Source organism: Gracilinanus agilis, chromosome 2, assembly GCF_016433145.1.
Source record: "Gracilinanus agilis isolate LMUSP501 chromosome 2, AgileGrace, whole genome shotgun sequence".
NCBI lineage: Eukaryota > Metazoa > Chordata > Mammalia > Didelphimorphia > Didelphidae > Gracilinanus > Gracilinanus agilis.
In genome coordinates this window covers 528,921,885-528,947,517 of record NC_058131.1, presented here as the reverse complement: position 1 = coordinate 528,947,517, position 25,633 = coordinate 528,921,885, and the positions used below count along the sequence as shown (strand labels likewise).

General features: G+C 43.7%; 1 protein-coding gene across 2 annotated transcripts; it reads right to left on the bottom strand.

Annotated features, from left to right (window-relative positions):
- Window positions 1–380: 380 nt before the first annotated feature.
- RMDN3 (regulator of microtubule dynamics 3) lies at window positions 381–23,729 on the bottom strand. 2 transcript variants are annotated; one of them, XM_044665125.1, is made up of 13 exons: window positions 23,604–23,729; window positions 23,212–23,405; window positions 20,080–20,272; window positions 19,496–19,639; window positions 10,739–11,000; window positions 9,292–9,394; window positions 6,844–6,904; window positions 4,343–4,418; window positions 4,134–4,211; window positions 3,754–3,852; window positions 3,470–3,523; window positions 1,679–1,759; window positions 381–1,234 (listed from the first exon to the last, which is right to left on the bottom strand). In XM_044665125.1, exons 2-13 carry the CDS (start codon window positions 23,396–23,398, stop codon window positions 1,181–1,183), a joined length of 1,392 nt encoding a protein of 463 aa, XP_044521060.1. In that variant the 5' UTR covers window positions 23,399–23,405; window positions 23,604–23,729; the 3' UTR covers window positions 381–1,180. The 2 variants fall into 2 exon arrangements, with proteins under 2 accessions (XP_044521060.1, XP_044521059.1); XM_044665124.1 differs by lacking the exon at window positions 381–1,234 and having other exon boundaries at window positions 1,444–1,759.
- Between the last annotated feature and the right edge of the window lie 1,904 nt (window positions 23,730–25,633).

Here is a 25,633-nt window from a genome sequence, read left to right as displayed (position 1 = left end):
GCTCGTCAGCTCTAGCTTGTTGCTGAGAAGGAAAGCCCAGAAGCTTGTGTTCTATTTCACATCAATGCCCTGACCTCATTTATCTAATGCAGCATGTGCCCAGGGGCCAGTGCACTTAGCAATGCCAAATGGGCTCTAGAGGTGAAGATTTACAAGACCCAGGATTCTGTGTGTCTAAGGAAAGGGACAGGCCACGCCAGGGACCAGGCTGAAGTCAAAGAAACTGAATCCCCTGCTTCCCGTCGTCGCCACCAGTATCTTTGCCCAGATCTCGTGCAACTTAAAATGTACTTGGAAATATCACATCAAACAAGCTGCGTCAAGGGAAGAGAGCTCGAGGGAAGGCCGAGTGCCAAAAAGAAGACAACGGCAGGATGGTCTAGATCTCACTGCCACTCAAGTTGATTTATTTCAATTTTGTACCACAATACAGGCCAGGCAGCCATCCACACCATTAGCTTTATTAGTACCCTATCCATGACACTGCCTCACTTTTTGAAAAAGTGCCAAGGCCCAGGCAGGGAGGAAGCCGGATCCTGCCCAGAGCCTGAGCCCACATGAGGGGTGAGATGAGGGAAATGTCTCGTTTTGTCATACCCCTTCCTCTTCACCCTGACCAAGCAGGGCGGGATCCTAGGGGTATTTACAATGATGTTGGGGTGGGTCAATGAAAAGGATGAAAAGAGAGTTCCGTACTTTGTTCCCAAGGCTTATAAAGTGCATTTATCTCTCCATCAACTAAAAAGGGGTGCCATCATCTTCCCACTGCCCTGGCTAGCGATTGGTCTTCAGTGCCACTGCCCTAACTAGGCCTGTGCTCACAGTCCCAGATCATTCCTTCTGCCCCACAACCTCAGCCACAGAATTCATCATTTAAAAAACAACACAGAACCAGAAGCCTCGACCTGATGAAAAATCATCACGCCTTTCCTCTTTTGGTTTCAGGGTACGAAGAGAAGACTGGGGGTAAGTGAACCACGGCAGGGCAGTAGGCAAACAGACATGGTGAGGTGGCAGCTCTGAACAGGACTCGGGGCAGCCAGCTCCTCTCCCAGCCTCAATGTTGCTCGGCCTCCACTCCAAGGAGGAATTTTTGTCCAAGCAGGAGGCACAAGAGGGGACTCTCCCCTGCTACGCTACGTGGTGTCACCCTTCAGCTGATGAATGCCAAGAAATGTGCTTATTCTCCCAATGCTACTCTCAGCTCCTCCAGGTCCTTGTGGCAGGCAACATCCTAAAGGGTGGAACGGGAGGGAGGAAAAAAAGGGTCAAAGTGGAGAGGAAAAGAATGAGACAAACTGGGCTCGTCCCATCCCCACCTCTCCCAAACCATGCTCTCGAGCCCACCAAAGGGATCTCAGCGCTCGGCCTGAGGACGAAGAACACTGTTAGATGGTTATCTGCCCCGTGCACAGGTGGCGACCAAGGAGGCAGCTACTGGACTTCCTGGGGAAAGGAACAGATTTATTCAAGGTCTCAACAATAATGGTGTTCAGGTCAGAAGCCGAGTTTCACCCCGGGGAGCAGCCTAAGCCCGACATCTGTGTTCCTGGGAGCTCAGGACGGTTTCCCAGGCCCAGCCCGAGCGGACGAAGCCCAGGAGACGTTAGGAGCCTTGGATGAAGGGCCTAGAACGCACAGTTGTAAGACAGCGGAAAAAGGAAAGCTGAGTAGCTACCTCATTGGTGACATCAGGCAGCTCCAGGGCCAACTTCATCCACTGGCCAGCTTCAGGATTATTCCCGAGCTCCCTGTAGCACTAGAAAGAAGCACACAGGAGTGACCATCACTAAGGGAGACCAGGAGGCGGAGCAGGAAGCAGGGGAAAGGGCAGGCCCGGTCAAAAGTTCGGCTGAACATGTCCATTAAGTCTACACTCAGCAGTGAGGGACAAATAAACAAAAGGTCTGTCTATCCTTCAAGATAATGAGAGTGCAGGGGAAGTAAACCTTACACAAACACTACCATGATACAAAATGGAGATCATTTTTTTTTCCAAACCCTTAACTTCTGTGTATTGGCTCGAAGGTAGAAAAGTGGTAAGGGTGGGCAACAGGGGTCAGGTGACTTGCCCAGGGTCACACAGCTGGGAAGTGTCTGAGGCTGGATTTGAACCTAGAACCTCCCGTCTCTAGGCCTGACTCTCAATCCACTGAGCTATACCCAGCTGTCCCAGGAGATAATTTTTTAAATTGGTTTTTATTTCATTAAATATTTCCCAATTACATGTAAAAAAATTTTTAACTATCATTTTTTAAATCTGAGAGTTCCAAATTTGAGGATATTAATAATAATAGCTAAGGGCAGTTAGGTAGCTTAGTACATGGAGCACCAGGTCTGGAGAGGGGAGGAGGTCTTGGGTTCAAATTTGGCCTCAGATATTTCCTAGCTGTGTGACCCTGGGCAAGTCACTTAACCCCCATTGCCTAACCTTTACCACTTTTCTGCCTTAGAACCAATGTATAATATTGATTCTAAGACGGAAGACAAAAGTTTGTTGTTTTTTTTAAAAGCACCTGCTGTGTTCAAGTGCTATGCTAAGTGCTGGGGAAACAAAGAAAAACATGAGAGTCCCTGTCCTCAGTGAGCTTACATTCTACCAGAGGAAACAAGAACACATGGACGCAACACAGAAAATGAATACAAAACAGTCTGGGGGAGAGAATGTGCCAGCAGCTGGGGGAAGTGTGGAAGGGAAGCGAAGACCTAAAGGAAATGAGCTTCCGAGGAGCAGAGGCAAGGCAGGAGCAGCCAGTCAGGAGACAGAGGGGCAGGGGGACAAAAGAGGACTCGGCCAGACTGCAGTGTACAGAGTGAGGCTGAAAAGGGCAGAAGAGGCCACAGTGGGAGCTTTCAAAACCAAACCCCAGAGTTTATACTGGATTTTAGAAGCAAAAGGGAGCGTGGGAGCCACTGGGCCTTGGCCAAGCATTTGACCTGCCTGGGTCAAAAATGGAATGTGGAACAGCAATTCCAGTCTCTAAATCTATAATCTTAGAGGAGGCAGCTAAGTGGCTCTGGGACTAGAGAGCCAGGCCTAGAGATGGGAGGGTTCTGGGTTCAAATATGACCCTAGTATGTATGACCCTAGGCAAGTCACTTAACCTCCCTTACTGCTCTTCTGCCTAGGAATCAATATTGGACAGAAGGTAAGGGTTAAGAGAAAAAACAACTGATACAACTAAATAAACAGAACCAAAATAACAATATATATGACAACAGCATAAATGAAAAGATCACTAACAGGAAGTGCTGAAATCTGAATCATGAATCAATAGAGAAGTGAAAATGACAGACTGACCTCCTAATGGTAGAGGCAAGCTACTATCAGGACAGGAAATTGTATATGTGGCCAGGATGGGTCACTTCAAAACGACTTGTGCTTAACTGTTTGGTTATGAGGAAAGGTTCCCCCCAGTGAGTGTCGTGTAAGGCAAAAGGCACCAAATGTTTTTAAACATACACATACCTTGGAGATGTAGACCCTTCCAGCTTTGGAAAACCCAGGACTCAGTTCTTCTGCCTTAAGAGGGGAGACAGATGGGTAAACAGCAGGGTGGATTTGGCCCTCCAGAAGACAGCTTCAAGCCAAATCTCCAAGATGCCAGGGAAGCCTCGGGATCCCTCCCCAAACCCCTCAGAAGCCAACAGCTCAGAACAAGGCCATGCATTTCCTGCATTTTAGTAGAATCTTTCACACCTGCTACCAGCCTTTTTGCCCTCTTCCTCTGATCTCTTCCCTTCCCGTGATACCTTCAGAAAGCTCTGGAGAGCATCATGGACCGTAGCACTGGGAGGGCTCTCAAACAGGGCTCCAGCAGTCTTTTTCTCTAGCCAAGTCAGATGAGATACCTGCCACCAAAACAGAAAATTAAAACTGAGCTAGGCAGGGACAAGACTGTCAGGGCCAAAAGAAATATTAAAATCCCACCTCACTGCAAGCACAGACATGCACTCATTACCCCTTACCCATGTTCCCTTTTGCTTCTAAAATCCTAAAATCATTATGCCAAACATGCGGCCAATGCTTTCATTCATTCCATTTTTGCCACCGTTCTACAGACTCCCGAGTAACTCAAATGGCCCAAGCTACTGCTTCCTGAGGTGACTGAAGGCATAAGGATGGGGCTCACCTGGTAGCACCACCTTCCAAGGAGGAAGTGAGACTTGGGATTGTCTGGCTGGAGGGCAATAGCTCTGTCCACATGATCCTGGGGAGGGAAAAAGCAGAAAAAAGAGGGCCACTCTGAGGAATCGGGGCGGACATGTGAAGAGGCAGGAAGGCAGCTGAGACCTCCCTCAGGTGCCAGTTCCAGAGAGGGGCAGAGGAGCTACTTCTCACCTTGAAGATATAGCCACTCTGGATACGCCTCTGAATGCCTTCATGCTCAGCCAGCTGACCACACAGCACCGCATACCTACCAAGGAGACAACAGTGAGCTCAGGATCTGAGGCCAAGCTTAGATCCAAAGGGGATATCTCCATGCAAAGGGCCCAGCAGGGTTTTCTAGACCTTGCTCCCTGGCTCTCTTGAGAGCCCTCACACTACACATCTGCCTCAAACTACACATCCTCTGCCCTTAAGAATTTTGTTGAAAAGCTAGAACCAACTCAAAAAAAATCTCTTGACTGGGTATATAGCCTTTAATTCAGCAGTCACCAGACCCCAAAGGGCCTAAGACAGAAGATAAATATGTGTAAAATAGGTGCCATCAACTGGGGAATGGCTGAACAAACTGTATAATAAGAATATTAGATTATTTTTTTTCCCTAAGAAATTAAAGGGACAGTTTCAGAGAAGCCTGGGAGGATTTCTACAAACTGATGCAGAGTGATGAGAGCAGAACCTGGAGGACAATTGACAAGCTGGCCAAAATCCTGAAAGGAAAAGGACTTTTTATCAGTGCAGTGATCAATCGTGACTCCTGCACACTTTGAGAGTTGATGACTAAAGGGGCCGAGTGAGACATAAATTTTCAGCTTTGGCCAATTCACATAACTTTGTTTTAATGCGATTATACTTATTTTTTATAAGGGAGGGCTTTTATGGAGGGCAGGAAGACCAGGGATAATAACAGCGATGTATAAAAAAGTATTCTCACAACAGTTTTTAACAAAATGCAAGTTTAGAAGGAGACACTGCGAGCAGGGCAGTGTCGGTACCATCAGATAGCATGGCAAACTGAACATAAGGTGCTAAGCTTAATGCCACACTAAGACTCTGTTGACACCCTATATATAAATTCAGTTTCATCTGCAATCTTCTTTTTCTAACCTGAGTATGTGGGAATGATTATGTTTGTTGACTCTCATTTGTGAAAAAAATCTCTACCCTATATTTAAGATGTACACACACGTATATGTCTGCATAGATTGAGACATAAGTATGTATACATGTATATGTATATATACACATATGTGTGGCTCTACACAGATGGATGATGGACAGAAGAAATAATTTAAGATTAGCAGGGTTTCAAGTTAGTACCAGCTAAAGTACAGGTCTCAGAAACTACTCAGGGAAAGACCAACCAAATGTTATAGAAACTAAGGGAAAAAGTACAAGATCTTTTTTTTTTTTAAACCCTTATCTTCTGTCTTAGAATCAATACAAAGTCTTAGTTCCACAGTTGAAGAGCAGTAAGGGCTAGGCAGTGAAGGTTAAGTGACTTGCCCAGGGTCACACAGCTAGGAAGTGTCTGAGGTTAAATTTGAACTCAGGACCTCCCATCTCCAGGCTCTCAATCCATTGAAGTACCTAGCTGCCCCCAAAAGTACAAGATCTAGAATGAGTTCCACCATAAGGCATGGAAAGATCTGATGAAAGTAAAGATCAGGAAAGGTCTTAACTGAAGGTGATGCCTGAATTGAGCTTCAAAGGAAACTTGGGATTCTAAGAGGCAGCACTAAGGATGGGTGCATTCCCAGAATATATGGCCTGTGCAAAGGCAAAGACTCCAGAATAGTGTATTATGTGTGAGGACCAGTAAGAAGGCCAATTTGATCAGAGCAAAGATACTAATCAGTACTTACTATTGTCAGTGCTTACTGTGAGCAACTGTGCAAAGACAGCCTGCAAACCTGCTCTCCTCATGAAAAAAAGAACAGTGGTTCCCCGGTTCCCAAGAACCAAAAGCTAAACAAGAAGTTCACCAAGAGCTGGTTAAACCCTGTCCCCCTCCATCCCCGTCCCAGACACACAGACGGCCCAAGGGATGGATGATAGGAAAAGCAAGAAACAAAAATAAATGACAAGAATGTTTTCACTGAAACTAGGAACTCTGGCCCAGAACTCCCAGGACAGTGAATTTCTGACTTAGCTCTGCCCTGGGACAGCCACGAGGGCTTTGCCTCATGAGGTCACAAATAGGGCTAATTTTTTTTTTATGCCAATAAAAGAATCTATCTCATCTAACCATCAGACTTGGCAGTACTATTCACTGTGTCCTAAGTTCATGGACAGATGTCCCCACCCAAGCTGAGCAAAAGGCAAAGTCCATCAGCCAAGACTGCACCCTGGACTCCAGGCCCCTCACTGTAGCTTAGCCAAAGCAGTGCAGCCATTGGCCACGCTTACCCTGCCCACCCCACTGACCCTCATCTATACTGTGCTGGGTTTTTGGATCTCATCTCCAGGCACCATCCTGCACAAACAGCCTTGCTCCAATGAAGCAGATCCTTCTGGTTTCACAAGGGGCTGAATAGGAGGCTAAAGAAAAGCTCTCCTAACGCCTCTGGGCATTGCCAAGAAAAGAAGTGAGAGTGCCTTCTAGAATGCAGGGAAAGCTGGCTGAGCCGGAGCCCTAAAGCCTCCCCCTGGAGACCCACAAGGCCACCATTTACCACTGGTGAGACTCAGCACTGTCATCCCCTTTCTCCAGGGCGGCCTCTGCTTCTTCTTTTCCTAAAAGATCAAAGATAATGCCAGAAGTTAACAATATTTGGAAAAGGATTCTTTCCCACTCAAAGCCCATCAAAGCCCTCTTTGAAAAGAGCAGGAAAAGAAGGCTGTCTGCTCTAATCCTTATTTTTTGATACCCAAGTGTGGAGCCAGTTAAGAAGTGGCAGGTCAAGGGGCAGCCAGGTAGCACAATGCATAGAGTACTACGCATGGAGGACCTGAGTTTGAATCTGACCTCAGACACTTCCTAGCTGTTTGTTCCTGGGCAAGTCACTTAACCCCCCCAAACCTTAGCATTCATACTAAGACAAAAGGCAAGGGTTTAAAAATAAGAGAATTAATGCTCTAAATGTTGCCCTGCAGGTACTCTACAGACCTATATTATCAAAGAGAGCCTCCAGGAGACATTTTCTTCCTACCACACAAGCAGAGGCCTGTCTAAAGACGAGATAACATAACAATGTGTCCCGTAAGATTCCCTTCAAGCCCAGGATTTAGAGCACCCTCAACAAATGGCTGGTACTGAGAGTGATCACCCTACAAGGAGTAACCCAGAACTGAGATTCTGGGTGGGGAAGCTCCCCTGCTCCCAAGGGCAGAGGATTTTGCAGAAAGTCTTGTTGGATGGATCCTGGGTACACAGAGGCAGCAACACAGAACTACAGACCTGTAGTTCAAATAGGTAAAGAGGTCACCTAATCCACACTAAATTTGAATCCCTCCACAGCATCCTTAGCAAACAGTCACCAGGCCCTCATTTGAAGACCTGGGCCTTCTTCTCCCTAGTCCAGCTCCACTGTGACAAGAGAAATGAATTCACTATCACTTAAAGCAATCTGTTCTACTATGAGATGGGTATAATTGTTAGAATGCTTTTCCGTATTATTATACTAAGTAAAAAATCTTCTTATCCCTTCTGGCAAGTCTACTAGTTCCAGAATTGAGGCAGCAGAGTAGATAGTGCAGGAAGCCCCAAGTTCAAATGCTGCTTCAGACACTTATTGTGTAACTCTAGGCAGTCACTTAACCCTCCCCAGCCTCAGTTTCCCCAAATGTAAAATGAGGAGCTGGATTTGATGGCCCCACAGGTCCCTTTCCAGCTCTAAATCTATGATCCCATAATGCCACCACTGGGATACCAGAGGGGCTTCCTGGTCTAAGGAGAGTCACTTTTATCACTCCTGTAAAAATGGGACAATGCTTGCACTAACCGCTGTTCCTCCTGACATTGTGAGGAGAGCATTTTATAAAGTTTAAAGTGAATTTGAAATAACTATCACACTCCCACTTTGGGCACTGACTAATACAGTTTAGATAAGAACTGGCCCTGTCATTATGGAGGTCACAGTCCATTAGAAAGATATAATTAACAACAGATCTGATAACTAGAAAACCTGAACCTAAAGTGCATCAGTGAGTGAATTCTCTCATGTCAGTGGGGAGGAGAGATACAAAAAGTAAGAGGAAGGGTAGGGGTGGGGGGAATCAGGAAAAGTATTATTAAAAGAGTGGGGGCAGCAAGGTGGCTCAGTGGATTGAGAGCCAGGCCCAGAGATGGAAGGTCCTGGATTCAAATATGGCCTCAGACACTTAGCTGTGTGACCCTGGCCAAGTCACTTAACCCCCATTGCCTAGCCTGTACCACTCTTCTGCTCTGGAACCAATACACAGGATTGATTCTAAGATGGAAGGAAAAGGTTTAAAAAAAAAAAAAAAGAGGTAACATTGGAACATGTTAAGATTCCATTAAGTTGGAATTTTACAACATTAAGGTGGAATTTAAAGACTAGGAAGGGACTTGACAGGAGACATATAAGGATAGAAGAAGCAATGGTATGGGGGGAAAGAGCACTAAACATGGACTCAAAGGACCTGAGTTTGAATGCTGGTTCTGCAACTGTAAAATGGGGGGGAGGCCTGCTCCAGCTCTAAGCCTATGATGATAGGGGAGCCAAATTTGTTTTTAGAACAGTATTCCAGAAATGTTTGGCTCATGTGTGCCACATGCAGGTACTAAAGACAGCTACCCGCAAGGCACTGCCACCATCTCAGGGGCAGAAAGCAGGGTCCGAAGCGGCTGAACTCTCTGCTGGCCTCATGCTCCCTGAAATCCTGAGAGCCCTCATGGGTGCCAGCCAGGCTGCACCACAAGTGTGCTTGCTGACACAGTCCTTTGGGCCAGAAAGCTCACTGGATTTAGGATCAGAAGGCCTGGCCTGCAGTTAGGCCATGCCACCTACTTATTGGTGTGACCCTGAGCAACTTATAGCTTCTCTGGGCTTCACTTCTCTCCTGAGTCAGATAAAGGCATTAGCCTAGAAGTCTTCCAGCTCTGAGTGCACCCCCCAAGGTCAGCCTTCTTTCCCCTCCATAGCCAAGCAAGCGCTCACCACTCTGGGCGTACGACTTTTTCTCATTTGTCCCCTCGGAGAGATCACACATGTCACTGTAGGCCCGGGCCAGGCGCCACAGAAAATCTTGTCGACTTCCGTACTGTGAATGGAACAGAAGAGTTGAAAGCAGTTCTTGAGCTGCATCCTGGGTGAGGGATCCCCTGCTCCAGCTGCCATGAGACACTTATGATGGGGGTGAGAAATGAGGCCACAGAGCTGCCAAGCCTATGTCACAACAACCCTTACCTGATGGGACCATCCTCAACAGGTGAGGGGTAGAAATGGTACTTAACAAGGTCTAGGTAGTACCCTACAAGGAGGACATTTTCTCCCCAGAGATCCCTGGAAGAGGGTGTCAAACCCAGGCAGGGCTAATGAAATGGAGGATGCCTTTAGCTAAATATTTTGCTAATGATCCCAAAAGGCCAAATCTCAAAGTGCTGATTCTGGTCCTCACCCTCCCACCCCAAAATGGAAGCTCTGTCTTTCCAAACCTGTAACGCTGCACGGTGTCCAGGGGCCCAGGAGAGAACAGCCTACAGAGACCCAGTGCTGCTGGTCCCAGGCCTAAGCCAGAGGCAGGGAAACTGAGACCATGCCAGGCACCAGCGTGGCATTTTAGCCTGGTATTCTCATGGAGTGTTTTGGTTTCATTACTCTTCTCTGAATAGTAATTTTCTGGGGAATTTGATTCAGAATGCCCTCTTTAGCTAGTATTTTAATCTTTCTTCAAATGGAGCAAGAAGGCTGAAGCTTGGACTCTAGATGCTGAGGCAGGAGACGGCACAGAAAGGAGCAGAGGACTAAGGGCAAAAGAAGCATGCCAGATTTTTTTAACAATTTTTTCCACCTGCTGAATGGCGGAAACTTTTCACTTATTTTTCTTTTTTACCCATTTTTCAGTTTGGGGCTTTTTTAAAAGAACTGTTTCCAAGGGCTACTGGGTAGGACAATGGACAGAGCACCAGTTCTGGAGAGAAGAGGTCTTGGGTTCCAATCTGGCCTCAGACACTTCCTAGCTGTGTGACCCTGGGCAAGTCACTTAACCCCAATTGCCTAGCCCTTACTATTTATCTGCCTTGGAAGAGATACTTAGAACTGAATCTAAAACAGAAGGCAAGGATTTAAAAAAAAAAAAGAGCTGCTTTCTCAGGCACCACATATGTACCAGACCTGAAGACGTGAGAATCTCCTCTTCTTTCTGAAAGCTAAGGTGAAAAGGGATGGGCAAGCTCCAGGAGGAGGGGACATGAGTCATGTATGTCTCCACCCCACCCCAACTTCCACCACAGACAGCTCAGCCCACTTGGAAGTGGATTTCTGACTGTGACTCCCACCTGATATGGGGACACCTCGCCTTCTGAACTACCCATGCCTGGCTGCCCTCCATCACAGCCCCTCTGAGGCAGGGGCCAGAGAGGACGGGGAGGGGAGGGACCATTACCACTAGTTTGTTGTTGAGGAGCCGCTGGAAGCCCTCCTGCTTGTTCTGCTTGTTGCCCTGATGCAGCTCATCTGCCTGCCGCAGCAGCAGGACCAGATCCTCTCCACCTGCAGAGTCCACCGGCAGCTGTGGGGAATCCTCGTCCTCGGAGTCCCGCCGTCCTGTCTTCACTGTCTCACAGCTCACTTCGTCGTCTTCCTCCTCCTCACTTTCCTTTTCTGTCTCCCAGTCATAATCCGACTCTGCATTGGCTGTCGTGTACCTAGAGTAGAAAGCATACTAGACAACGTCCCTCAGGCAGACAGGTGCCCCAGGTCCCACTGAAATGGATGCCCCAAAAGGACAGTTACTGCATCTCATGTCTAATACTGCTGAAGAGTCAGTCAAAAAGTACTAAAATGCGGGGGAAGCTGAGTTACTCAGTGGATTGAGAGCCAGACCTAGAGACGGGAGGTCCTAGGTTCAAATCTGGTCTCAAGACACTTCCCAGCTCCTGGGCAAGTCACTTGACCCCTATTGCCTACCCTTATCATTCTTCCTGCCTTGGAGCCAATGACGGAAGGTAAGGGTTTAAAAAAAAAAAAAGTACTAAAATGCCCATTATGTGCCAGGCATGTGCCAAGTCTGGGGGAAAAGAACAGTCCCTTCTCTGAAGGGGCTCCCAGTCTAACAGGAGAGACCACATACACATAGCTAGACATATACAGGATAAGGACAAGCAGGTGGCTCAGGAGACAGAAAGCCAGGTCTGAAGTTTGGGAGGAACTGGGTTCAAGTCTCGCTTCAAACACTTCTTAGCTGTGTGACCCTGAGCAAGTCACTTAATCCTACCTGCCTAGCCCTTATCCCATTTCTGCCCTGAAACTAATGCTTAGTATTGATTCTAAGACAGAAAGTAAAGGGTTTTTTTTGTTTGTTTGTTTGTTTTAATATATTACAGAGGATAAACCGGGGCTAGTTTCAGAGGGAAGACCTGAAAATTAAAGAGGACTGGAAAAGGCTTCTTGCAGAAAGTTGCACTTTGGCTGAGACCTGAGGAAAGCTGAGAAGTGGAGACGAGAGTCAGAGTTCCAGGCTAAAAGGCAGCCAATAAAAAAGTCCCAGAGGGGGGAGGTGGAGCACTATGTGCACAGAACAACAAGGAGGCTGGTATCACTGCACTGCAGGGTATTTAGGAGGAGTAAAATGGAAGAAGTCATAAAAGGTAGGAAGGGATCAGGTTTAAAAGCCCAATATCTAACATTTAACCCTAGAGGCAATAAGGAACCACCACAGTTTACTGGATGGTGGGCTGACACACGAGATCCATGCTTTGTGAATATTGGTTTGACAGCTGAGAAGGTGGACTAGAGTGGGGAGAAGCTTGAAGCAAGAGATTAGCCAGCAGCGATAGTCCAGTCATGAGACAATGAAGGGTGCTGGCAGTGTCAGAGGAGATGAGAAAGAGGAGGATTTAGGAGATGTAAAAATTACAGGCCCTGACAACTAATTGGATACAGGAAACAACCCTCTGAGAATACACTGTCCTCAGAGGTGCTAACACCTTATTCGGCAGATCAGAGGCAGATATGTCTCTAAAATTAACACCTTGGTGGGCAAGGGAATAGGTGACCGAGTTTTAAATAGGCAGGAGAAAATGTACCCATCCTTTCCCTGTGGAGGCGGTTGGCTACCTAAATATAAAAGAAAGCATTATATAAATGCTATTAGCTATTACTCTGAGACCCCTCCCAGTAGTTAGTAGCTTTGTTCAACTGCTTCCATAATTGTCACCCTATAATCTAGGTACATTCAGGCCTGGACTATAGTCACTATGACAATAAACTTTCTGCGCAGCCTAGAGACTGCATCCTCCTAGTGAAAAGATGGGGCCACCCAGCTGATGCATATAAGTTCATGTTTCCTCATGTGCTCAGAGAATGGAGTCACAGCCATGAACAGGATCTCAACAACCTTGACCCAGGAGCTAACTTTCTCAAATTCAGGAAGTCATGAAATGCTACAATCCATTATGGTCTCTGCCTGTTTTGAAAACACTGGCTTCTGGGACATACCGTATCTGAAGAAAACAAGAATTCAGGAAAACAAGAGGTCAAGAAAGGCCGTAAGGTCCCAACAATGCCAGAGACCTCAAAATATTCAGTTCCTTTCGAAGCTAGAATTGAGAGCCCAGACCAGCCTGGGTTTACATATGAGTAAAAGCAATTTGAGAAACTCAAAAGACTTTTGTCAGAAATACTAAGGTTTTGGAAAGAGAAATTTCACAGGATTTTGTTAAACAGCGGCAAAGCAAACAGCTGACACCAGTCTCTATGTGCCCCCGAAGACCAAGAATAGTACTAGTGTTCTTGGAACAATTCTGTCTCTGATAGATACTACATACAGGCCATTGTCATTGTCACTTACTGCACACTTGGCAATATCCAAGTCCCTTATGATACCTCTTGGGCCTTTGATTGAATGTACAATAAGGTTTTACACAAAAGGTCTTCCTTCCTTCCTTCCTTCCTATATCTGCCCTCTTCTTTAGGCTTCTGTAACTACCTGGGAAATAAAGGGAACTTTTTGGGACAAAGCAGCTTAATCTGGAGTGTCTCACTAGTCACATCAGCGCTGTGGAAATTAAAATACTTTCTGGGTGTACTGCCCTGTCTCCATAATTTTCTTTGTGATGAAAGCTCCTAAAATTCATGTTCTGCAGACTAAAGAACCCTGAGCAACAGAAAACAATTCACTTAACAGATAATTACCAAGAATCAACTGTGTAGGGGAAACTAGGTTGGCTCAGAGGATAGAGAGCTAGGCCTGGAGTTGGGAGGTTCTGGGTTCAAATATAGCTCAGACATTTTCTAGCTGTGTGACCCTGGGCAAGTCATTTAACCTCCATTGCCTGGCCCTTTTAGTTCTTCTGATTTGAAATCAATACTTGCTACTGATTCTAAGACAAAAGGTAAAGGTTTACAATTTTTTAAAAAAGGAAATCTATTATATGCTAGATGCTATATAGCGTTGTCAGTGATAGATGATGAAGACACAGTTCCTGCCCTCAAGAAGCTTTCAACATAATAGGAGAGATAATCTAAGTACAAAAATAACTAAATACAGATATCCTTCCACATCATAACTTTCCCCATCATGTTTCAATAATATCCTGAGTTGGCATAAGAAATTAAATGGGGGAGTTTTGCAGAAGTCACAGATGACAGGCAAAAGCCAGCAGACAACACAGAAAATATTTCAAAACTCAGAAATGCATAAAATATATGCATAATATTGTATGATATCAACATGTTTTAGCTTTTAATACCATAAATATACACAATTTCTTTTTTAAAATTAAAATAAATAAGAAATTAACCTTTGCAAAAAAAAATGAAAGCCAATGGGCAGCTGGGTAGCTCAGTGGATTGAGAGCCAGGCCTAGAGACAGGAGGTCCTAGTTTCAAATCTGGCCTCAGACACTTCCCAGCTGTGTGACCTTAGGCAAGTCACTTGACCCCCATTGCCTACCCTTACCACTCTTCCACCAAAGAACTAATACATAGAAGTTAAAGGTTTAAAAATATAAAAACAAAACAAAAAAAAAAATGAAAGCCAACAGATGACACACAAAGGCTAGAAATATAAAGCTATCTTAAAAATGTTAGTAACTCATAAATTCATATGAAGTACTATAAACATCCCATAAAAGAAAAAGAAAAAATTCAGACATCTTTTCTGCTAAGAAGGGAAGGCCAAAACATTTTATGCACATTTTCCTGATTGTGGGGGCACTGACCCCTTACCCCTGCAATGTGGAAGGGATACTTGTAAGAGTCAGAATATGGCTAATGTCATAAAAGCGATATAAACTGCTACAAAGTTCAGAGGCAGGAAAGCACTTCACACTGGAATCATCTGGGAAGACTTCATGGAAAACATGAAATCTGAGTATAGCCTTGAAGAAAAAATAGAATTTCAATAGACAGAAGAACTTAAGCAGTCTGGTTAGCAGTGCCCATGAATATGCACTTACTGTCCACCACTGGGTAAGTCTACTTCTCTCTTACCTTCCCGATTATTCCTAGAACCAACAAGAGTTCATTTTTGAAGGATTAAAATGATCTAAGTAAATCCTCTCAATTCCCTTTACAGGAAAAAATGATGTATAATATCTAAGGATCTTCCCTTGGCTCTCATTATTCAAAGTCATTCATAAGTTTGTGGTCTATCCCAAGAAAGAAATTGCTCACCAGAGTCTCCCTTTCAGCCCAAGTACATCGACTGGTAGAAGCACTTCCTGACCACTGCCTTGGATATCAGGCCAAAAATCAAACCACATTGGCTTCAAATGACCAATTTATTCTATAAGCCAAAGGGTCAGCCATCTTGCTAACAATTCAAACTAATTCCAAGAGAGCCACATTTTCCCTCAATAGAAGGACTCCTGCCAATAGAGAGACTCTACTCCCTGAGGGTAAATTTACTACCATAGGGTACACCAGTTAACTCACCTGGACAGCTACCAAGGGATAGGCCACTGTAAATATGTCCTTGGCCTTTGGTCATCTTTCTCCTATAATTCTAATTTGTAAACCACTTTGACTTTTATTGACTTTAGAATAAGCAATTATTTGTAAAGCTTTTTACAATCATCATTAGGTGTTCCAAATTCCATTTTCTGAACTCTTGGCAGAGCTGTGCTTTCTTGGCATGGTTCCAATTGTCAACAAAATGCACAACATGGGCTCTCTGGCTCTGCTACCCCAGCCTCACATTACTCATGACAGAATGTTTCTTGGAACCAGTTCTCTGATCATCCAACTTTGTGCCACTTAACATTTTTTGATACTGGAAGAAAAAAGACTTTATTTTTCAGCAGCTGGTCAGGACCCTCTGCTAACTCTTCCTACCTGGAATCGACAACCTTTGATTATTAATTCCCAAATGACTCAATTCTAGGACCTAACTTCGCATTTGTATCTGTAGGTTTTCCCCACCATCACAGTCCAACTCCACTCTCGTTAAGCCTCCTTCCTCCTTTTTTTAAAGATATTTTATCTTACCAATTATATGTAATAACAATTTTCCATATAAGTTTTCTTAAGTTATAAGACCTACATTGTCTCCCTTGTTCCCTTCCCTCCTCCTTCCCAGAGATGGATGGTAAGCAACTTAATCTGGGTCATGCATGTATTATCATGCAAAACATTTCCATGTTGTAAAAGAATACTCTTATAAAACCAAAACTCCCAAATAATTAATCCTCCTTTCTCACCAAAACACTTATGTACCCTAAGCAGTTTGGAAATTACAATATACATTACTATTGTCCACCAGAGATTTTTAATCTTTATTGTCAAGAATGTGATTTGACATAACAAAAATTTAGAATACCATTTGTATGTTATTTTGTAGTTTATAAAGCACTTTGGTACAACAACCCTGTGAGAGAGGTAGTATAGGTATGATCCCATTTTTCAGATGTGGAAATGTCGAAAGGTTAAGTGACTTGCCTAAAGCCACAGAGTTACACAGTAATAGAGGCATAATTCAAACCTGAGATTTCCATTTTCTAAATCCCTTGCTCTTTCTAATCTACTGCCTGTGCTAGAGAGAAACTAATTTTCTAACATGTAGCATGTTATGATCCAGATGTGTTAGGCAAACAACCAAAGCAAGAAGGGCTACCTCTCTAGACCTTCAGGGCACAGTCACAAGTATAGTTTAATCAATCATGGCAACAAATAGAAAATGACAAGGGTCTGTCAAGACAATGGCAGCTCAAGCCATTAAAAATATGTTTCAGATGCCTTTAAAAAAAAATCACCCCAGATACCAACATTAGTATGACATGAAAGGGGGCAAAGGAAAGTTGGCATCATCCTGTTGTCTCTTTTGTCCATCAGTCTGCTCCCAACAAATGGAATCTAGGACATTGAAAACATGATTTTTTATAGATAAAAGTTTCTTGAACTCCTCAAAGAGCAGTGGCCTCCATCACAAGTACCTATTTTTTTCCAAGAATGGACTGCTGAGATTTACTCCCCACAAGCTTTTTTTCTTACCCACATAGGCTCCAGAAGAAAACTAGAAAGAAGCTACTAACTCTAGTGATAGAGTCGAACAAGAGAATGGGTAAGAAAGACCAAATTTGGGGGCAGCGAAGTGGCTCAGTGGACTGAGATTCAGGCTGGAGATGGAAGGCCCTGGGTTCAAATATGACCTCAGATACTTACTATCTATGTAGCCTTGGGCAAGTCACTTAATCCCCACTTTCAAGCCCTAACCACAATTCTGTTTATTAGTTCTAAGGCAGAAGAGCCTTAGAACTAATAGACAGAATTGATTCTAAGATGGAAGGTCAGGGTTTTTTAAAAAGAAAGGAAGAGAAGAAGAAAGGAAAGAAAAAAAGACCAGTCTAGTGACTTGTTTAATTTGTATTTTACTCTTTCCTAATTTCTTGGCAAAACTTTTTAACTGGTGTCCAATTTTTTTTTTTAACATCAGTTCTAAGACAGAAGGTAAGGGTTTAAAAAACAAAACTTAAGAACTTTAATCAATGCAATGACTGAGATTCCAAAAGATAAGATAATGAAAAATGCTATCCACATACATTTCATTAAGACTGTTGGGCTCCTTGAGGGCATGAGTTGTTTTCTGTCTTTCTCTGTATCCCTGGCACTTGGCACAGTGTCTGGCACTTAGTAGGTCCTTAATAAATGTTACTGACATTTTCAGATAGCCAAAGTAGGAAGTTTTGTTTTGTTTTTTGCTTGACTACATATTTGTTACAAGAGTTTTTTTCTTCTTATTTTTCCAATTTATGTTGGACTGGGGAAAGGGGAGTGAGAAAGAGAGAGGAATTAGGGATGGGATAGTCCATAATGAAGAAAAACAGAGCCATTGAAGTATTTTTTTAATGTACAGAAGAGAACAGAAGATTAGAAAGAATCACAAACAGGACAGCTTTGAAAGTTACATGTTAAATTTATTATTTTAAAAGAAAAGCAAAAGAAAAGCAGACTTACAATCTCATGTACCTTCCTTTTTTTCCTATTCTACAATGTATATGGAAATTTTTATTTGTGCTTTAAGTTCAACATTTAAAAATGTTATATGAACGAGAATGAACAATAAAAATCCTGGAGCAACTAAAATGTTACAATAATTTATGGGTCAGAATTCATCTAAATGTAAATAGTTACAAAGCAAGTCTAACTGGTTATACTGATGTTTAATATTAAGTTCATAACATAATTTAATTTAGATCATTAAAGGCCACAAAAGAAAAGAGGCTGTTCGTTCCAAGACTGAATGTAGGCCACCGGGACTGCCAGATTGGGCAAGAACCAAAGACAGATTCTACTATTAACCATATCAAATCTAAGAAAAGAGGACACAAAATTTAGAACTGGCCCTGAGGACTTAAGTGTCCACACCATCATCATCTAATTAAGGTTTAAAAACCTTCAAGGTTTTTCATGACACAAAATTCAGGCCTGATCTTTAGGACTAAAGCATCCATAACATTATCACCTTCATCATCCATTTAAGGTTTTAAAATGCTTTAAAGGTTGCAAAGTGTTTTATATGTGATCTTAATTTGATCCTCAAAACAACTCTGTGAAGTAGGTACTATTATCTCTACTTTACAGATGAGGAAAAGGAGGCTGAAAGAGGTTATAAGGCTTGCCCAGAGTCTATCTGAGGCAGAATCAGATCTTCCTGACTCCAAATCTCATGCTCGATCCACTGTGACACCTAGCTGCACAAACCACATGATGGTTTGCTTTTTTTTAAGCCTTGAATGAGTCGGGAGAAAGAGTTGTTAGCCTCTCTGCTATTTCCCAGTGCACTGTATTGCCTATAATTTGGCTCAATGTAACATATGAATAGGTACTACTGCTCCAGATCCCAAAGGAATAAGTTTTGGTCACTACAAAGTGTTAAGGTAACACAGTGAAGTCTTCTATGGAAAGAAGTTTTGATTCACAGAGAAAGGGACACATGTATGGTATTATAAAATGTTAACCTGCGATACTGTGGCACCACAGGAAATTATGAATAGAAAGAATTTATAGAAATTTGGGAAGATTTGTATGTGAACAAATGAAGAACTAGGAGAAAAAAATTAAACCATGACCACAATAATGAAAAGGAAAAACATTTAAAGACTTCAAAATTCAGATCAATTCAATGACCAATCATAACTTTAGAAGATTGTAAAGTATGTCAGTCACCTCTAGGTAGAGGAGTGTAGAATAAGAACTAAAATACATTTTCAGAAATGGTCAATTTGGTGATTTGTTTTGCTTAACTATTTTTTTTTTACCTTTATCTTCTGTCTTAGAATCAATATTACATATTGATTCTGAGGCAGAAGACAGGTAAGGGCTAGGCAATGGGGGATAAGTAACTTGACCAGGGACACAAAACTAGGAAGTGTCTGAGGCCATATTTGAAACCAGGACAGTATACCCCACCCTCTAGGCCTGGTTCTCAATCCACTGAGCCACTTAGCTGCCCCCACTAACTGGTTTTTTTGGACTTTTTGGTAACAAAGTAGGTCTTGATGAAAGGGAGTCTCTGGGAAGTGACAACAAGGTTTTTAGGAGAGCATCAATAAAACTTGTTTCCCCATCCCCGCCAAAAGTAACCTGAGAAGTATATTCTTGTATGGTCCCTAAAAACTCTGATTTGTGACTAAAACTGTCAGCAGACCACAGCTAGGGTGCCATGGACTCTCCTACCTATGTCTAGGAGCGCATGACTCACCCTCCCTCACTCTCTCCTTCTGTAAGAGCTGTTCCAGAGTTTGCAGTGAAGTAGATGGAGCTGGATGCAGTGGAATCACTTCTTTCCCTGTTGAATGGAAACCTTCTCCTCCGAGTCACTCTTTGGTTTTCTTCCATTTGAGACCTGCAAAGTAGGAGCCATTCTGGATCCCACCCACATTTATTTTACCCATACTACTACTCTTGGAGAATGAGAGAAGAGAACAACCAACATACACTAAAGGCCTGTCCCAAAAACCTATGCTTGTAAGAGAATGAGTTCAACAGCTCCCCTTTTCTCAAGGGTAGTCTATTCTAATGACTCCAAGCTTACATGGACTATCCTGGGTTGGTAAATGGAGTGGGATTTTTGCTAAATGCCCATTCAGGATTTTATGTAAACAGATCAACTGGTTTAAAAAACAAAACAAAACAAAACCTAGGTCCCCAAATGCCCAACCCAGAGTGCTACTCTAATCCTGGATTAGAAGTTCTTTGAGAAAAAGAAAAGAAAAGAAACATGCCCTAGCACAGGCAACAAAAACCAAAGGAGCTGCCTGGCAATGTCAGCCATCTAGTACTCACTTGACCTCCCCCACAATCTCTCCAGCAAGACCCCGAAGACTATTTCTCAGTTCTTCCACCTCATGCCGAAGTTCAGTAAGGCTGCTCAACACAAAGTCCAGGCGATCCAACACCTCCTCTTGCTTCTCCCTTGGCATGCTGGGAATAGACATAGCATCACCAGCCTCCCCTGGTGCTGCCCGCAAGAGCATCACTAAAGCATAGTAAAGAGAAGACAAAGTTCAGTCTGGAATGGGACAAGAAAGTTTTCATATTTTCTTGCCCAAGTAAGATAACTTTGCTCCAATAAACTACTAGTCTTCAGCAGTGAACCTAACAATTGTCTTGTATCTCTAATAGTGATGACATAGATCCATACAAGAGTCAAGTACCCTGATGACATGACAAGTGCTTTGCAAGAGAAAAATATTTTCTCAGAGTACCAATAACATGTCCTGTATATCTCTAGTATCATACCATCTCTGGTTCTCTTCAAATCTAAATGTCTAGTTTATCTCATATGAGTAGGAGGAGGCTGCATAAGGGTACAAATTCTTACCATCACTTTGTATAATGAGAACCAAATTTCTTAGCCAAGAAAATCAAAAGCCCTATTCCTTCTCACTTCCAGAGAGGTCACACAGCCAAGGAGAAAAGAGGCAGCTACAGAAAAAAAAAAGATGCACTGAAGAGATCCCTTGCCAACCCTATGGGTTAAGATGCTATCACAGAGCCCACAAAATTAACTTCAGGATTACAATAGAGGTTGATGCAAATTCCAAACTACTTAATACACACTTGGATGAGTAAATGTATTGCTCTGACTGCTGGGGTGCCAGATGCTAGAACAAAAAAGAAACCAGTATGGCAAGGTGCAACACAGCTAGAAATAAACCCTGCATTACTAGCAATCTAGGAAGCTTATAGGTTACACAATATGCTCAGCAGTGCTCAGGAATGTTGGGTGACAAAGATACCTTGGCCATCGGCCACAGTTCTCCAAACTACAGCATAGAAACAGCCCTCCTAATGGCAGACCACAGGCTGTTGTTCCAAAATGCCTGTAGTAAGTCTAAGCTTACCACTCTGTAATAACCTGCTACCAAATATATTACAAGATCATACTCTGGGGGTTTCTAATACTTTTCCCCACTTAATACATCTAAAACAGATCTGGTACTGTTAATAAGGTCTGATACCTTTCCCTATAATAGGATATAAAGTGCTCTGAAAACTTAACTAACCAATATCAAGAAGGGCTATTTGTACTTTATCAGCCCTGACGCTTAGCTAAGTGAACAGCAATAACCTCTGTCTTGTAATGTAATACCCTCAAACCCCAGCAGAGGGAAGAGCATCCCAAGCCTTTGGGTTCTGTAAAAAATATGGACACTTTTTACCCCACAGGGAACGTATTTGCTGACAAAGAAAAGCAAGCAATTTAGGGCAGTTCTTGCACTCACGTGCCAGGGTTCTAAAGCAATTCAGAGCAGAGAATTTCCTAAACTTCATCAAAGAACCATGGTAGAAAACTAGTCCTAATGTCTAAAATGTCAAACTGACTCCCAGAAAAACCTTAGGAAGTTCATAAGAACTGAAAGGTGCCTTACTAAATAATCTAGACAGCCCCAAGCTTTTATAATAAACGCTTTTTTTTTTTTTAATGAGAAAACTAAGATCTGGAGAGAAGTAACTTGTGTGACTGTGCAGCTAATGAGTGAGGATTCCAACACAAGTATCCTGACTCCAAAGCTAATATCTCCTTTACAACACACTGCCCTTAGTTACTCTGTCTGCAAAGTAGGCCAATCTATCAAGCCTCAAAACAAGATTAATAAGAAAATAAAATGCTTAGTAAAACTTTAATTCCTCTTAAATATAGAGACAGCATTAGGTAGTAGAAAAATCACAAAATACCTGTCTGGGACAAGTTCTGCCACTAAGCTAGCTATGTGACTTCAAGAAAGTTACAACCTCTCTGGGCCTTAAAAGCCTCATTTGTAAAGAAAGCTGGATTGGTGATTCCCCAAAGTCTCACTCTGCACTAACATTCTCTGATAAATTTGAATTAAAAATAAGGATTGGTTTTAATACCTACAAAGCCCACTCTTCTTTTTTCTGAGCTTTCCTCCTCCTTTAACATACACCTACACAGCATCAAACTGCAACCTGAAACACCATAATACTTGTTGCCAAAACCAACAGTGAAAACTAAGTAATCTTTTCATCATCCTACTTTTGCAGGGTTATGAGGGAAAGAAGATTAAAGGTCAATCTTTCCTCACCTTTTCCCACCTGAAGAAGGAGGAAGCCAGCAAAGTACACCAGAGGCTTTGACAAAGGGATTAAAAATCATGGGACCAGCAACTGGCACTACTCTGGCTACTGACAGGTATGTTACATAACAGATATACTATGTTCAATCTAAACCATTAAGCATGTATTTAGGACCAATTGTGTCAACCCCTCCCCACACTTCCTTTCTTGGCCTCTTATTTATACTTGTACAATGGGAATAAATCTAGGAATCCTTTTCCTTTCCTTCACCCCACTCATCAGGTCAGGGCCTGATAAACAAAAAGCACTTCACAAATATATGACTCCAATAAATATGGTCGGTCTTTTAGGTTTAAAACTAGAGAAAGATGAAAAATGCTATCCCCCTCCAGAGAAAGAACTGACGGAGTCTAAATGCCAATTGAAGCATAAATTTTTTCACTTTATTTTTCTCCTGGGTTTTTTTTTTTTCAACATGGCTAATAAGGAAATGTTTTGCATAATTTCACATTTTTACTATTGATATCACATTTCTTGTCTTCTTAACACGTGGGGAGGAGAGAAGGAAGAGAATTCAGAACTCAAAAAATTTTCAAATGAATGCTAAAAATAGATAATGTTAAAAAATTAAAATAAAATAAAAAAATAAAGCTTTAGAACCAGGTTTAACTCTGCTCTTGGAACACCGAATACTTTTCAAGACTTTTCCCAAGCATGTCAAACAATCAGGACCTCTAGTCCTCCCTTGGCCATCCCGGCCATGCCTGACCCCAGGTGACAGCGGAGGAACCTCAACAGGTGGCTGGCTCCCAAAGGCTAAAGGCTCTTGGGGGTGAAGCATGGGGCAGTGCCCGGGGTGGGGTGGGGTGCGCCTACCCTGGCGGTGAGGCTCCGGGGTGCGGGTGTAGCCCAGGGAGTTGGACGTGTTCCAGTTCCCGCCATGGCCCTGGGTCCGTTTCCTCCGGTGGATGTAGAAGGCGCAGAGGAGCCCAAGGCCTGCGGCGGCCCCGAGCACCAATCCAAGCCCGGAGCGAGCGCCGCCCAGGACCCCTGGTCTAGACATGCTGCACCTGCAGAGCGGGGGCAAGGGTGGGTGAGGGGCGAGCCGCCGCCCCCAACCACGGAGCCCCAGGTTACTCCCAGGGCCCGCAGCCCGGCCCGGTCCGCCGTCTCCAAGGAGCCCACCCAGCAGCGGCCCCGACCCCGGCCCATCCTCCAGGTGCCCCCAGGAAGAACAAACCCAGAGCCGGGGCCTCCAGTACCCTTACCCGGCCTCAAGCCACCATAGCACCCGCCGTGGTCACCCTCTGGTCAAAGTCCCAAGGGAACGAAGTCACGGAGAGGACCCTCCACCTCCTTCCACCTCCCCGACCATCGGACCCATCCACCTGAGGGTGGCAACAGCGGCGCGGAGAGATGACGTTTAGCCAGAAGCCCCGCCCTCGATGCCCTTAGGGGGCGTGGCCCATGGTTAAGCCCCGAGGGGAGGAGAGGAAAGGAGAACCGGGATAGGAGAAGGGAGAGAGAAAAAGGAATTGAACGTGGAGAGGGAAAGGGTGTCAGGGGATGGAACCCCTGTTTCCTCTGGCTAATGACATTTTTAAAAATATTCCTTTTTTTTACATTTTGAGTTCTAAATTCTCTTCTCTCTCCAGCTCCTCTTCCTCCCATTGAGAAGGCAAGCAACGTGCTATCAAGTATACAAGTGGTCTTATTTTCTTTTTATCCTTCTCTTCCTTCTCCTCTCTTCCTCCATCCCCACCCCCCTTCTCAAAAGTCTGTTTTGCTTCTGCCTAATTCTTGAGAAATCTGGCGAACTCTGCCATATCTTGGCCTCAAAAGACCTGGATCCCAGTGCCAGGCTTGCTGACCAAGGACAAGTCACTCTATTTCTCTAAGCCTTAGATTCTTCTCCTATAAAATGAGGGTGATAATACCTGTACTATCTGAATTTTAGAATTTAAACTTTTAAAGGATTAAAAAACCTTTGAAAATAACAGATATAAACCTGTAACATAGAGGAGAGAGCAGACCCTGGAGGTACTGGGTTCAAATCTAACTTTAGACACTTCCCAGCTGTGTGGCCCTGGGCAAGTCACTTAATCCTAATTGCCTACTCATTCCACAACTTCTGCTTTGGAGCTGATGCTTAGTATCGATTCTAAAATAGAAGGTAAGGGTTTTGAAATAAATTAATTTTTTTTTTTAAAGAAGAGAAGAGGTGGTTGGTTCTGACCTTGTCTCCCAGTGACCCTGAGTTGCCTTATCCCCAGTATGCCTCAATGTTGACCTCAAGCTCAGGCCTTGTGCCTGCCCCTGTCCTTCCCCAGGGCCTTTGATGAAATGGAATTTCACAATTTATAACTCTTTATTAATGAGGTCTCACTTGATTCTCCTATGGCAGAGACAGAATTTTTACACCTCTGGTGGATGCTGCTGGGCTCCTCTCAACCCTGGATGCCTCAGCAAGCCCCTCTAGGTAGCTTGGGATCAGTCCCAGGAGAATTCACAAATCTAGAGGGACAAAGGAAATGGTTTATTGTTGTTGGGTTTTCGTTGGTTTTGGTTTTTTGTTGTTTTTTTGTTTTTGTTTTGTTTTAAAGCTTCTAGGTCAGAAAAAAGGTATTGATACAGGCTGCAGATGCCCTGCTAGGGTGAAAAGAGGAATGTCAGACTATAGATTTGCCCTCATCCAACCTAGAGTTATTGATGCAGGACTGTTCAAAGATGGGTTTAGATTTATGTTCCTAACAGCTGGATAATCTTGTGTAAGGCTAGAAGTTAGCAGACACAAGCATAGTGGGGAGAGAGGCTTCAGAGCTTGGTCAATCTGGGGCTGATGTTTGTTCTACAATATGCTTCTCCTCTCCTCCCCTCTTCTCCCCTCCTCTATCTGCCTCTCTCCTTCCCTCTCCCTGCTCAAGAATAGAAATGCTTCTCTTGGGGAAAAAAGGCTCTCAATGACCCCCACCGGCTAGATGCTGTGGACAGTAACAGGCAAAGAGGTAAGTAACTCTGGGGCTGAAGAATAGTTGATGGACCCTATGATCAGCTGGGAACTGAGAAGAGAATAAAGCACCACCTGCTGGAAGTTGTCGAGAGGGACCTTAGGCACTACCCTGATGTAGAAGAGGTAATGCTTTCTGGAAGTCCTGTTCAGTGCAGGACTGTAAGAAGATGAGGCTGTTCAGATCTCCGGGCAAAGGTTTACTCATTGGCAACTGTCGATATTTTCCATGGGTTCTCACTACTCTATTTATTTTTCTTAACTTGTAAATAACATTTTTATTCTTTGGAT

Excerpts from the sequence above, each read along its gene's own strand:
- RMDN3 (XM_044665124.1), bottom strand. The coding sequence starts at position 23,398 with ATGTCTAGACCAGGGGTCCTGGGCGGCGCTCGCTCCGGGCTTGGATTG. Across the intron at positions 19,640-20,079 it reads GAGATTGTGGGGGAGGTCAA|GTCTCAAATGGAAGAAAACC; the intron begins GTGAGTACTAGA and ends CCTACTTTGCAG. Across the intron at positions 3,853-4,133 it reads TTGGAAGGTGGTGCTACCAG|GTATCTCATCTGACTTGGCT; the intron begins GTGAGCCCCATC and ends TTTTGGTGGCAG.